This window comes from Sinocyclocheilus rhinocerous, unplaced genomic scaffold (genome assembly GCF_001515625.1).
Source record: "Sinocyclocheilus rhinocerous isolate Xijiao unplaced genomic scaffold, SAMN03320098_v1.1 scaffold411, whole genome shotgun sequence".
In the NCBI taxonomy this organism is placed as follows: Eukaryota; Metazoa; Chordata; class Actinopteri; order Cypriniformes; family Cyprinidae; genus Sinocyclocheilus; species Sinocyclocheilus rhinocerous.
Window position 1 is genome coordinate 959908 of NW_015640493.1, and position 15827 is coordinate 975734.

The window sequence follows — 15827 nt, forward strand, 5'->3', positions numbered from 1 at the left end:
ACATTAACTGACAGTCACCACTGATAAGCTACTACTAAATATTGTAGAAACTTCATTTTCTGTAAAGTTGCTTTGCAACGATTTGTATTGTAAAAAGCGCTATACAAATAAACTTGAATTGAATTGAATTAAATTGAACTATCAGCCAAGTGGACGTACCCATATTCTAACAGGTGTTGCTGTGACTCTGAGTTTAACCTTGCAGAGTTTTGTTATGAATAAAATCCCATCACAAGCGGCATATATTCAGGGTGACATCCTCCCTATCGTCCTCTCTCCCGTTCCTTCTTTCTCTAATGAATATAATTAACCTTTAAAGAGCTGTGAGCTTGTGCAGCAGGTTAAAAGAGTCAGTAGGGGCCGAGGCTTCAGACATTGATTGATTGATGTTCCAGCCAACAGAGCACAATGTCAGGTCCCTTTAATTAGACTTCCGTTAACGGAGAAGAGAAAGGAGCGAGATAGAGCGAGAAAGCACGGGAGCAAAAAGTAGCAGATGAAGTTCAAACGCCCCTGACTGAGCCGGCTGACAAACAGACACCCGTCTGTGCTGATGTTGCCTTGGCAACCCGTGGCTGTTGGATGAAGTGGTGGTCTGCCTCACCGTGACTTTAACTTATTCGCAGAAGCAATTCAGCAACTCCTCAAAGATGCCAAAGAAAAAGTTTTCATGAAAAGAACTTGAGCATTGATAGTTTGGTTCAATAGCCTGACTCTTGCCACAGAATGTTATTTACGCTCACAAACATGCTCATACAACACTATGTGGACTTAAATAATTAAATAGACTATCACTGGCCAGCATTTCTATAGGTCTTGAGATTTTTCTTCTGCCTTTATTGAATTAAATACATTTACATCAGGGAATCGATGATGTTGTAAGACCCCTGGAGAGGTTAAAGAACCACACATCAAAAGGGAAATACTGAAAAGGCTTGAATGTATACAGATTGTAGTCCCTGTAGTAACTTTCAGCTTCGTAACTTTGCTGATATTGTTTATGTTCAAACAGCAACATCACACACTAACTAACGTTAAAAAAGTGAAATCGCAATCAACCACCCCTTTAAAGAACTGCACATCCATATGTAGGGAAATACTGAAAAGGCTTTAATGTATACAGCATAACTAAAGCTCAAATGGTTTATAATTTAAGTACTGGTTGGTCTTACCATGGTCCATTTTCACTAATCATTTACAAGAAAGGCTGCATTATTTAGTCATACATCTCTGATATGTAGAAAACTCCAAAGTTCTGGAAAACGTTGTTTACCATCAGATCTCTTCATACCTGAGTGCTTTTAGTATTTTTGACAAATTTCAGCCTGTTTTCAGGGAGCTACATAGTACTGAATCTGCTTCGTTTGAAGGTTTTAAATTACATCTTACTCACTCTGGATGGAGATTCTGGCTGTATTTTAGTCTTGCTTGATTTAAGTGCAGAATTTGACACTGTAGATCATGATATCCTTTTACACAGATTATAAAATGTAGCTGGGCTTCGAGGCCATGTGCTGGAGTGGTTTGCCTCTTACCTCAAAGGGAGAACATTTTCTGTTAAAGTAGGGAATTGTTTTTTTTCCCATGCTCCATTACATTGTGGTGTACCCCAGGGCTCCATTCTGGGTCCTTTTCTGTTTGCACTATATTTGCTTCCACTTGGTCAAATTATTCAGAGACACAATTTATCATACTACTTCTATGCCGATGACACTCAGCTCTACTTTCCTATCAAAATAAGAATGGTTATGTGTCTGGCATGTTTGACTGCCTGTGTGACATAAAATGTTGGATGGACATGAACTTCTTACAGCTAAACAACGACAAAACCGAAATTGTTATCTTCGCCCCGCCAGATTTGACCTCTGACATAGTTAATCAGCTTGGTTCTCTATCTTCAAATGTTCACGACTGTGTCAAAAATCTTGGTGTCATTTTTGATTCCAATTTGACTTTCGATAAGCAAATTAGTGCTATTGTCAAAAGCAGTTTCTTTCAGCTAAGATCTATTGCCAAAATCAAGATGACGCTTTCTAAGAAAGACATTGAAACTGTTATTCATGCATTTATCACCTCGATGTTGGATTATTTTAACTCTTTATACCTGGGTTTGCCTAATTCAACTGTAAATAATTTGCAGATGGTTCAAAACGCAGCAGCCAGGCTATTGACTGGCACTAAAAGGTGTAAAGCACATTACTCCTGTGCTTGCCTCTCTCCACTGGTTACCGGTTAAGTCCCCGATTGATTTTAAAATTTTGCTTTTTGTTTATAAAGCTTTACATGGACTTGCCACTCAGTATATCAGTGATCTTCTTGTCCCGTACAATGCCTCACGATCCTTACGTTCTTCCAATCATCTTCTTATTTCTGTTCCTCGTTCACATTACAAAACTAAACATGACCGGGCTTTCTCGGTGGCTGCTCCCAGACTCAGGAACAGTCTCCCTCTCAATATTCGATCTTCCTCTTCAGTTTCTATTTTTAAATCTTCCCTAAAAACTTATCTGTATTGTTTATGTTTTAATTGAGGGTGTTTATATTTTTACATTTGTCTCCAAGGTTTTGAGCAGTGTGTTATTTCTGTTTTAATTTTGTTCTAATTTTGTTTTAATACCTCTGTACAGCACTTTGGTTGCAACTTCTGTCGTTTTGAAATGTGCTTTATAAATTAATAAACTAAACTAAACTAATACAGTTTTTTTTTCCTGCCATGGTCGATATAACTAATGCAAATTGATTAAATATAATGAAATATTTCAATGTTTCATTCTATCTAATAAATCAGGTTTCATTTTATAAAACATATTATAAGTAATAATTTATTTTAAACAATATTATTATACACTTACACATATTTTTACATTTATCAATTTTATGAATTATATTTTAAACATTGACTATTACTCATTAATTTGGAAAAAAAATAAATTTAATATATCAGGTTTCAATTTATAAAACTATAAAAAATTTAAACATTATTATTATAATTATTAATTAAATATAATTATTTACTATTTATTATACAATCTTTACACACACAAACACACACACATACATAATTATCAATATCAGAAATGAGCAGATGGACATAAAGTGACAACAACAGGATGATACCGTGGCCTTGACACTTTTGGACACTTACAAATGAACTGATATGAAAATTCTGGGCCGAAACCGAAAATTCTGGATGCACTTGGCTGAAAACCAAAACTGAAAATGCCCTTTAATAATTATTTTTTATTTCATTAAATTGTATAAAATAATATTGTAAGACTTTTTAATATAATTCAATAATTTTAACAATACTGAATTAAAAAAATACAAGCCAATAAAATAACCACACTTTTATTGAAAGTAAAACAATAAAATTGGACAGAAAATATATTAATATTAAATATCAGTATATTATTTTTACTCAATATATTATTTTAGAATCAGATTTAACTGAATTTTTTTTTGTTTTAATTATCCAAATAATGTATAGTCCTACAAAGCTTTTATTATCAGATCATGTGAGCACACCATAGCGTCACGAGAGGGTACAGCTGTACTACACCATGTTATAGCACAGTTACAGCACAGTAGCGCTATTGCAAACAGGAACAAGAATACTACATAGAAATTTGCTGTCAGCGCGTTATTTGAGCAGACTTTGCTTTTCCGGTGTGCACGAGCGGTACACGAGTGGAGCGTTTGCATGGTCCGTGAGCAACTCAACGGAATGCACATTCATAATTCATAACATTCTCAGCAGATAATATTATAGCATATCATCATCATATGCTCTCAACCATCTTAAATATATTATATATGCATATTTGGCAATAAACATTAAATATATTGTTTTTCAATATAGTTTTACATTGAGAGAGAGTGGGCAGGCACTGTATTATAATTCTGTATTCTGTTTGCTACCTCAATTCAAATTCTGTCCAAATTGAGGTGTTGAATTTTAAAACCCATTCTCAATACAATTCTGAATGGTGCACAACCCTGGCATGAACTGCATACTTATGAACATATTGAAAGAATGCTGGTTGGAAGTCTCATATTTCAGGTGCATAAAAGAATCCATTAGCATTGTCTGGACTTAAAGCTCTTCTCAGTAAGTGTGTTGGTATCGGGTCACAGATATCCAGAAGGCGTCACAACAGACCACGCTAATGTTTACATGAATACAGAAAACAACAGAACACTTCTTCTGCTCCAGTGCCGTCTTTGACACTGCATGGTTTCAGGCAAGAAGAATGAAAGGAAGCAAGCAGATCTTTTTGTACAGGCCTACGCTGCAGGTGATTCAATTTGCTGGGAGCGAAACGCAACATCGGCTCAGCCTGCAGGCCCTGGGAAGCACTGATAACATCTGCTGCCTATAGAACAATCAGTGCATATAGTTGATGAATTGCACAGCCTTTAAGTAACCAAACAACAGTGGTACTTGTTGAAATAAGAAAAGGATGTTTACTTATATAAGAAGCAAAGAGAGTTTTTATGGGCACAACCCTGGCATGAACTGCATACTTATGAACATATTCAACAATGTCTGTAAGGTCAGACTGCAACAATTCCATTGGGAGGTTATGGATGATTTATGGATGCACTCATGCATACACAGATATAACACCAGACATGCACACACACACACACACACACACACACACACACACACACACAGTTCTACTGAAAGAATGCTGGTTGGAAGTCTCATATTTCAGGTGCATAAAAGAATCCATTAGCATTGTCTGGACTTAAAGCTCTTCTCAGTAAGTGTGTTGGTATCGGGTCACAGATATCCAGAAGGCGTCACAACAGACCACGCTAATGTTTACATGAATACAGAAAACAACAGAACACTTCTTCTGCTCCAGTGCCGTCTTTGACACTGCATGGTTTCAGGCAAGAAGAATGAAAGGAAGCAAGCAGATCTTTTTGTACAGGCCTACGCTGCAGGTGATTCAATTTGCTGGGAGCGAAACGCAACATCGGCTCAGCCTGCAGGCCCTGGGAAGCACTGATAACATCTGCTGCCTATAGAACAATCAGTGCATATAGTTGATGAATTGCACAGCCTTTAAGTAACCAAACAACAGTGGTACTTGTTGAAATAAGAAAAGGATGTTTACTTATATAAGAAGCAAAGAGAGTTTTTATGGGCATATTAGTGAAGCACTGTTTACTGAGTTCCCCATGAGTTTCATTGAATAGGTGAAAAAATCACTGAGGTATTTTTCAGTCATACAGATCTGGAACAACACAAGGGTGAGAAAATGATGCAAGAACTTTCTAGGTGACCTATACCTTTAAAGGAAAAGTTCATCCAAAAATAATAATGTACTCACCCTCATGCCATCGAAGATGTAGATGAGTTTGTTTCTTCATCAAAACAGGTTTAGGGAAATTTAGCATGACATCACTTGCTCACCGATGGATCCACTGGAGTGAATGGGTGCCGTCAGAATGAGAGTTCAAACAGCTGATAAAAACATCACACGAATCCACACAACTCCAGTCCATCAATTAACATCTCGTAAAGTGAAAAGTTGTGTGATTATAAGAAACAAATGTTTTTATCAGCTGTTTGGACTCTCATTCTGACGGCACCCATTCACTCCAGTGGATCCATTGGTGAGCAATGTAATGGTACATTCCTCCAAATCTAGTCTGATGAAGAAACAAAGAAATGAAGAATGAAGAAATAAATCTATATTGCCTGCCTTTATTGAATTATTTCTTTAATGAATTGAATTATTTGCCTTTATTGGATAGCCTGATGGTGAGTAAATTTTAAGCACATTTCATTTTTGGGTTAATTTTAATGCCTGTAAAGCTGCTTTATTATATAAATAACATAATTAATGGCATTAGCTGTTTACAGTCTTAAATTAACATTTATTGGTATGAGCTTCAAATTTCCTAAACATACACCCTTAAAATCAATGTACCAAGTATTTGCAGAACCGAGAAAAAAAACAAAAACCTGTGACTACAGAACTGTGCTATGAACCAAACTGTGAGAAATTTGAACTGTTACATCACTAATTTTTTTGCTTATCTCTTTCCTCAGCAGACACTATCTTCCCAAAATTCCTTCTAAAAGCGTGTAAATATTGTGTTGGCATGTATCTCTACAGGTAGATAAGAGTGTAAATGGAGTGAAAAATCAAAACCGTGTCAATGAGAATATATGCATAGCAGTTTTTTATAGGATCTTTCACTGAATTTCTGTTAGAACACTGAGTGGGAACTTGTCGCTGCCATCCTCCAGACAAGGCACATTATTGCACTGAACTCTAGTTAAGTTGTGCAGATCCGGCGTGAAATTGTTCCTGTTAATGTGAAAATATGGTCTGAGAGTCAGCCGTGAGAGGAACTTGTTTACTGATATTTCAGCACAAGAGATAGAAACCAGAGAGTGCAAACTGGTGAAAAGAAACAAATGATAAAAATGAAAAATAGTGAGGATGACCTTAAAACATATCTGCAAGACATTAATCTGAAAGGCTAGGTTGCACTTTCTGCTTTGTCTTTCAATCTTTCTCTTAAAGCAGCATTGTTTTTATACAGGGGCTTCAGAAACAGAAGTAAAAAAAAAAAAAAAAAGCTATACTCTTCTGAGCACATCTAAACCTATGGCAGTACTTGTATTATGATTTGAATGGTGGAAATCATTGGAAAGGCAAAACTATTAATCAATAACAAATTTTGATCTTGACTCATAAGACGATGACTGAATTTACACTACAATTTTTTATGTTTTTGAAAGAAGATTCTAATGCTCGCCAAGGCTGCATTTATTTGGTTGAAAAAAAAATACAGTAAAAATAGTAATATTATGAAATATTATTACAATTTAAACTGTTTTCTATGCTAATATATTTTAAATGTTTTTTTTTTTTCTGTGATGGTAAAACTGAATTTTCAGCATCCATTATTCCAGTTTTCAGTGTCACACGCTCCTTCAGAAACCATTCTAATATGCAGAATTGGAGATTAAGAAACATTGCTTATCAGTGTTGAAGACTGTCATACTTTTTTTCAGGATTGCTTGATGAATAGGGTTCAAAACATTTCTTTTATTGATTGATTTATTTAAGCATTTATTACAAACTGAAATTTTTTGTAACTTCTTTTTGTAACATCTTTACTGTCACTTTTATTCATTTTAATGCATTCTTGCTGAATAAAAGCATAAATGACTTTAAAAAAAAATCTTAATAACCACAAACTTTTGAACGGTGGTGTATATATTTAGGTAAACTAATTTACTTTTTAATTTAAAATTAGACGAAAGCAATTCTACTTTTATTGGCCGGCAAACATATACTGGTTGTTTCAGACAGGTCAGAGTGCTTTAAAAAAAAAACTAGTATTTTCACGAAACACAATCTATGAAAGACTTAATTGCCTTTTATTTTAAGATGGAGTAGGTGAAATTATTTTAACATTGAAAAATGACACAATCGCATTTAAATTCAGCTGATCGGATGCCCAGGCAGGCTGATGTCATTAGCACCACAGTAGCAGAGTCAGCTGAGCTGGCATTAGAGAACAACACTACTGCCAGACAACAATTGATTGAGCTCATTTGGGAAAGTCTCCTTTGCGTACATGAGAAGCACACACACACACTTATGTGTCAGGAGACTGGGAAAGGAAAGGTCATTGTGAGAGCTGGGATGCTTTTAAATGATGATTCATCACTCTTTCTATTTGCATAGAAGAGCATCCATTGCCAAATTTCCATTCGGCTTTGCTGACCTTGCCACTTTCACATGCCTTCGCATGTCATAGGGGAGGACCCAATGGACCTTTTTCACATTTCCGGGTTTCTCAGCAGCGGATGTTGTCATAGTTGGGTTAACTTGAAGAGCAGTGAATGGGAGAGTACCACGAATATATTTCTTGCATTCCCATTTGCTCAAATAGCAAAAGAAAAACTCCACGATAGTGTTTTCATGACTTTCAATAAAAGGGAAAAAAATAGAGAGAGACTGATAATGGCAGTCAGAAGAGAGAACGATGTCAAATTTACCGTCCCTCCCATAGACGCTGCATTAGAAACACCCTCGCATTAGCGTTAACTGTTTTTTTTTTTGTAATTTGATGCAAAGGTGATATAATACAAAGAATAGTGTTAAAAATGTAGATACATTTTTTTAAAAATACAAATATGAAAAACTTTCGAGGATTTACGATGCTGATGACCGTTAAAAGCGTCATCACAGTCTTGTGAAAAGGGTCCATTACACAGGAGACATCCCATTCAAACACAAGTCTGTAACATCCAAAAAACTGGGTTTCAGCTGGGTTTCTTATGTATTATAGTAGCAAGTCTTAGTCCTGATCAATGATACTGACCTTTGATTATCTCCATGACCTCTAGATGTGTCTGATTTATAACCTGGTGTCCCAACCAGGCATAATGAGAAGAGACACTACATTTTGTGAATAAAATAAAATAAAATAAAATAAAATAAAAAGTTAAAAAATACATAAATAAATGAATACTTTTTCTGTTCATGAATCACTCTAAGCATACAAATACCAGAAGTCAGAGAATGTTGTACAATTAGGATATTTTGCGATAGAACCGTGTTTATATGCATATCATTTTACAATTAAGGTCCACATTCTGATCAAGTACTCATCCTTAAAAGGAAAAAAAAACATGCTGTTATATTCTGGAAATACAGTACCACATGCTGTTTATTTATTTTATTTATTGCTATTTATTTATATTATTTATAATTCATTTTTTAGCAATTCTGCTCAGTAATTTAGTCAAATAATTAATTCACAACACTCCAGAGTGAAATGAAAAGGAAAATTGAATAATTTTTTTTGTATATTGACTTATTTTCATTTCTTATCATGTTCATTTTGCTTAAAAATGTTTCGAAAGTTAGATTTTTCACAATGTGTGTCACAATTCTGTGTCGTTAAGCGCTTGTTATTAATTTGTTTGAAAACAAGTAGATTACGGTTTGCATACAGTATATCTTACAGGGATAATTTGTCTAAAATGAAATGTCTGCCATGATTTACTCACTCTCATGTCATTACAAATCTGTATGACTTTCTTATGTGGAACACAAAAGAAGATATTTAGAAGAATGTTGGGGTCCAAACAGAAAAACACCCAAACCTTTATTTAAAATTCCTTCTTTTATGTTTAACAGAAGAAAGAAAGTCATATAGGTTTGGAATGACATGACGGTGTGTAAATGATGACAGAATATTTATTTCCGAGTGAATCCCTTTAACCTGAATATGCATGTACATAGTGATTATTAGAAAGAGCTCAACTGTAACTGGATTTTAGCAATAATAATGTAAACATGAGAAGAGATGGAGTAGATGGGAAGCCTCAGAACAGCACAGTGACCAGCACACTATCTGTACCCCGTCCCGTGACCCGTCCCTCGCACTAATCAGCCAGTTTCATCATTTTAATTAAAACTCTATTCAGCACAGCTCCAGAGTTTACATTATATTCTGAGGTTAGTTAAAGGTGGGGTAAGCGATTTTTCAAAAACGCTTTAGAAAAAAAAGCCCGAATAGGATAACCTGAGCGCATTTAATAGCAGATACAATCGTCTTTAAAAGTGAATTTCTGCTTCTCAACCTGGAATAATTATTCCTTTGAATATTTGCCTCACAAAATAAAGACGGAACAATTTATAAGTCATCACATTCCTGCTGTTCTAATCACAAGTACTATTATAAGGATTATAACCTAATAAAACTAATATTTTATCATATTGGCTACTTCCATTGCTAGGGAAATATTTTCTTGCTTTTTTGATGAGACAGAGAAATATAGCTTAAAAAATTGCCAGCTCAGTGTAATAGTTAATGGGATAGTTCACCTAAAAATGAAAATTCTGTTATCATTTATTCACCCTCATGTCATTCCAAACCTGCAGTATATGAGTTTGTCCATATAAACATATTAAACTTTATTCTCAACAGGAAGCCATTGGTACGATATGACTTTGCCTGGGTTATTTTATAATTTATACTATCTTAGTTTTACTACAGCTGCATATATAAAGAGTGTGGAAGAGACCAAAACAGATCAAAAGCTAACTTTGAAGTTATGCTCAGAAGTTAAAAAAAGTGAATAAAATCAATATAAAAAATAAGTAAATAAACGACTAAAACAAATATATAAGTAACACATAACATATTTAGAAAAAAATAATATTACTTGAGGCAAGGGAAATAAAATGGCCAGAGTAGCAGCTAAACTAACCTGGATCTTTTGAATATTCGCATGTATTTTTACGTAAAGTGTGGTTTACTTATGTTTGTAGAGACACTGAAATGTACAATACAGACATATTGACAGCAACTAAAACGTAAATTATTTACGAATGAACAACTTTTCAGAGGTACAAATGTGCACAAATCCTCATTTATGAATACTGAAATCATGGCATTAATATTTTGATTCAAATGTATTCAATTCTCATATCAATGATATTATGTTTTCAATTAGATCTATTAAAGGCAGAGTAAGCGATTTCTGGTAGCCAATGTTGATATTTGAAATCACCAAAACAAACACGCCCCTACCCCAAAAGGGTCTTGCCCCTATTTTGATAGCTCCGCCCCATATATACGTACGCAACCCAGGCAACGATTGGTTCTGTGAAACAAAGCAAAACCAATGTTATACCGTGTCTACGAACGTGAGCAGCTCGGCGCAACAAATCCCCGACAGAAAGCTGCTGCCGGGTTCTATTTATGACGTGCTGACATACATTTCAAATGGTTTTCAACGGTCGTTTGATCGCGTCCGGTGTAGGCAGACTTTAGCTGTTGTAGACACGGTGTTATGCACCTCTTGAGAAGAAACAAAGCAACCTCGGCGTCCGATCGCAGGCCTCCGCTCCTTGAGTTCTCTCCAGCGCTGGAAAGCTGATCCGATATTTACACGGGTCCTACTTCTTGCCTTATCGTTCCGCAGACGTTTTCCTCTTTTGTTTTTTTATCCGCCATCTCTATCTTTCTGTCGCTCAGCTCGGCTAATGTCCATCCCATGCACTGAAAGCTCTCTCCTCCACATCACGAGTAGACACGCCCCTTATTGCTGATTGGCTACAAATTTGTTTTGCTATTCGGCCCGAATCAGTTTTCTAAAGTGTTTTTGAAAAATCACATACCCTGCCTTTAAACGCAGGTTACTCATTTCCTTAATATGAAATTATAACATTTTGTTAGTTTCTCTGTGACTTCTGCTTCCATCTTGTTTTTCGATAGATTCTATAACGTTAAACAAGACTACACTTTAAAACCTTAAAATTAATACCATGATAAATAGCATGATACATAACAAGATAAATAACATTTCTGTCAACTTAATGTTCATGCGTTTCCAGTATAATCATTTCGGATTATAATGGGAAACTTGTTAGAATACTTTAAACATTTACACAAAAAAAATCACTGAAGCAGATCAATTATTTGTATGCATGCATGAAAACACACACTGACCTGTACTCCAGCGAGAACCGTGTGATCTCTGTGTCATTGTGGATCCATTTAAACTCCAATGGCCAGCTCCCCTCGGCCATACAAGTCAGAACCAATCGGTTCCTTTCCAAGTGCAACTGACTCGGTACCGGCTCTGTTTTAAAGTATGGAGGAACGTCATCTGCAGAAAGACACAAAGAAAGAGAGAATGTAAGGAAGAGGGAATTGTTTATTTGATCTGCACCACGTAAACATGATCAGCTAATGCTCACAGACTCTTGCTGTATCGCGGCCTCAGCCTGCTGCTGGTATTTGCTTATTGAATTTTAAACATGGCCTGTAGTCTTGTGTGGAGTTCAATAAACCAAAAGCACTCCAGACTGAATAAGAATATATATAAACTCAAATATTAGTACAAAAAAAATTGAATTGCAAGAAAATAGAATAAAACATAATTTTGCATATTCAAAATAAAGATTTAAATTAATTTTATTTTTAATTTAATGTATTTATTTATGTACATATTTATTTATTTATTTTTTGATATACAGTTTAAGTAAAACATTTTGGGTGGTGCTTTCTTCAGATTTCTTCAGATTTTAGCACAACCATCCTTATTAATTCTAATCACGTCTCTATGTGTAAGGTCGTTTTGTAACACACAGCACAGTCACGTCCGGTCATTTAAAGTGGGTCTGTGCACTCATTCACATCTAAGTATTCGTTCCTCCAATGGAAAGATGCTTGGAGCAGATGGAGCTGATATCCCATTCCTGTAGGACGAATATCAGGAGAGCTACTCCAACACGCAGAGCCAGCGACTACAATTTCGATTCTGATCCTAATCATCGGTGTAAATATAGACCAAATTAATTGAACGGTTGGATAATACAATTATAAGATTGAATGATAATCAAACATTAAAATTAAACTGTCAGAATGATCCATTAGGCAGACGGTTTGCGGTATCTCTCTGGTTTCACTAATCCAAGTTTTAGCTCCTCGATTGAGAACAAAAGCAATAGAGAAATGAATACAGATTTTGCATATTTCTATTATGTTCTTCACTGTTGAGTAGATATGTATGAATAGATAGATAGATAGATAGATAGATGATAGATAGATTAGGATTAGGATTCAACTACTGTAAAATCTTACATAGCCTACTGCAAGAGTGTTAAAGATGCAGGAGCCAGTTAGAGGAAGACACAGGCTAGACGAGGAGGAGGAGGGGCATTAATGTGATGCATGGTTTGGGATATTCACAAAGTTTTATGAAAATGAGGTGGAAGGATTCGCGCATGAGAGATTTGATTAGACGGGTGAGGCTAATTGTTCCCAAGCGCTTCGAACTCCACTTTTATCTCTGATAGAGAGATAAAGATGCAGACAGCGAGAAAGAGAGAGAGACCGAGAACGAACGATACAGTTAAAACAGGCAGAAGACATTGATCATCGATGAGTATCAGGGCTTGCGTTTCTCCCTCTCATTAGAGAACAAATGATCTGGTCGACTAAAAGCCTTAATGATCCGCCAATGGAGCTAACAAACACCCTGATGGGCCTCCAAGGGGCCACGTGGAGCAGAGATACAACAGTAAGATCACAGTCTCTATTACTGATGCAGTAAATGGCAGAAAAGAGGGGATAATGCCCTTACATGAACGAGCCAGTAACAAGTGCTCTGGGACCAAATTGTGTAAATTGTACAGGAGCTTATGGGATGCATATCTTAACTGACAGATACCAAAGAGACAGTGGGTGGAAAGAGGCCTTTGAAAAAAAGTAGTCAGATTACCACTGCAAGTCTTGAGAGAAAAACTACCTTAATAGGCGCTGGCGTTAGATGTAAATGGTGAAAAGCTGTAAATTCTAGAAATTGTTTTAAAAAAGCCTGTCGGAGGGGTTCGAGACAGGAGGTTGTATGCTCTCAGAAAATACACTGCAATTATGGTGTCTTTGCTTCTCCTGTGCTTGTTATCGTGAGTGTGCAGAAGAACGAAAGGGGTCAGACGGGGTTTCCCAGGGGGCTGCGGTAGTTGTTTTGGCGACAGGTTGTCGAGGAGCCAAAAGAGGTCTGGTGGCTGGTGTCACAAAAGGCCCGGCACAAGCGTTATGTGGAGAATTACACTTCTTAACTCATTAACGAGTATCTCACACACACATATGCGCGTACGCGCTACCCAGGGGTTAACATCCATAATTAAACCCAAGCTATGTGGTTTCTATTAAAAGTACGGGCACCTTTGCTCATCTCTCTCGCTTTCTCTCATAATGAGCGATTATGCGTCTGACTCATTAAAGAGAACCGAGGTGTGATGTGCTTGCAAACACACAGACACAAACAAATATACAAACATGCAAATTATTATGCAATAAAGCAGGTAGATTCACTGTATTTAGCTAATCATGAAACAAGAATCTAAGGATGTTTCTTTGCCTAAACCCAAGTTCAGTGGTTTCATTGCACATTGTATTTTTGGATCTGAACCATGAGAACTAATGGCAACCGTTTACTACTGTAGCAAGGTAACAGCTCCAGTTTTACTGTATTATTGAAGTATTTGCTCTAGTTTCTCCATTTTTAGATAAATATCAACAGCTGATAACCATGTACGCTTTGCAGAAATTGTCGCATTCTGCAGCGGGTGTGCCCAGGAGGGCCACCAAATGACTGTGTTCTGTGAGCACATGGCTTGTGTTGTGTTTGTCTGTCGCCATGTGCTCTCTCCTGTCTTATTGTCTTGCCCCTCCCATCTTGTTACCTCGTTATTGTTTTAGTTGCTCCACCTGTGTCTCCCTCGTTTGGTTCCTATTTATTCTCCTGGTGTCTGTCATCCTGTGCTGATCCGTCATTTTTCATTGTGTGTTTCGTGTCTGCATGTGTGCAGCTTTAGGCCTGCCTGTCTGTTTTTCCCCTTCGGGGTGGTTTGAGTTTGTTTTGGTTTCATTTTTATTATTAAAATAAACAACCAATTCTCCTGCACCTGAGTCCTCGCTTCATCTCCCCGCACGCACCGTGACAGAAATGTTAACTGTATATTTTGTCTTTTCAGAAATCTATCAACAAGTCTTGTCAACTGATAATAAACAACTTCTGTTTTATTTTTTTAAATAAATATTAAATTATTAAAGTGCATTGTGTAAAATTGTAAAAGATAAAACATTATTTAAAATGTAAAAATACAGAAATTAATAAAATAATGGTAAAGCAATTTTGTGTGCTTCTCATTTGCTGTTAAATTTATTATTTACACTACCATTCAAAAGTTTTGGGTCAGTACGTTTTTTATTTTATTTGTATTAATTAATACTTTCATTCAGTAACGACACATTACATTTATCAAAAGTGTCCATAAAACATTTACAATGTTACATAAGATTTCTGTTTCAAATAAATGCTGTTCTTCTATCCATCAAATAATCTTTTTCCACAAAAATATTGAGCAGCACAACAGTTTTCTAATGTTTCTTGCGCACCAGATTTCTGAAGGATCATGTGACACTGAAGATGCTGAAAATTCAGCTTTGTCATCACAAAAATACATCACATTTTAAAATATTCAAGTAGAAAACTGTAATGTTGTGAAATATTATTATAATTAAAATATCAGTTTTCTATTTGAATATTTTAAAATGTGATGCATTTTTGTGATGGCAAAGCTGAATTTTCAGGATGTTTCCAAGACACTGAAGCCTGGAATCGAAATACAGAAATCTAAGTATGAATTCCAATAACAAATGTCCACATTAAATTTGTAGCTCTATACTTTTACTGGTTGTTTCTGTTTTATTTATCCTACAGAATTTTGGCAGAAACATCTGAGATACTTAAATAATGGAAAGCTCAATTAGGTTGTCTGTCCAATGAAAGAGCAACCCACTGAGCAATAAAACTTAGCTCTAGTTGTGCGTACGTGAATGCTGGCCTTGCACTGAGTGTCTCTGGGAAGAGGTTAGAGACTGTCATGGTGCCACACACATACAGGCTAAATCAAGACAAACAGCAGTTCAGCAATGACTCTGCCCTGATGACATGGTGGTTGAAGATGTGTGGGGAACTGGGTCAGAGATGGAGTCTGTAAAAATATAGTCTTGTTTGCTATTGTTCATTTTAGTGTATTTAATTTTATATAGTATTTTACCTTCTAAATGCATGCTTTAGGTGTACAGTATTTGTTTGCATGTCCAACTGACTTCATCCACCTGTCATTCCCTGCTTCTCTGTGTGTGTGTGTGTGTGTATGTGTGTACACATTGTCCTCAGGCTCCACAGACTATATGAATGAATGATGCATTTATATAGCGCTTTGTTGTGTATTTTTGTACACCCAAAGCGCTTTACA

The 15827-nt window shown here is 35.9% G+C and overlaps 1 protein-coding gene across 1 annotated transcript in view; it reads right to left on the minus strand.

The window, feature by feature from the left end:
- Window positions 1-15827, minus strand: part of LOC107753272 (protein sidekick-2-like) — a 314203-nt gene that overhangs the window by 67423 nt on the left and 230953 nt on the right. Inside the window, exon 2 of the mRNA XM_016569403.1 lies at window positions 11503-11662. Coding sequence (XP_016424889.1) covers window positions 11503-11662 — 160 coding nt within the window. The remainder of the gene's footprint in view (window positions 1-11502; window positions 11663-15827) is intronic.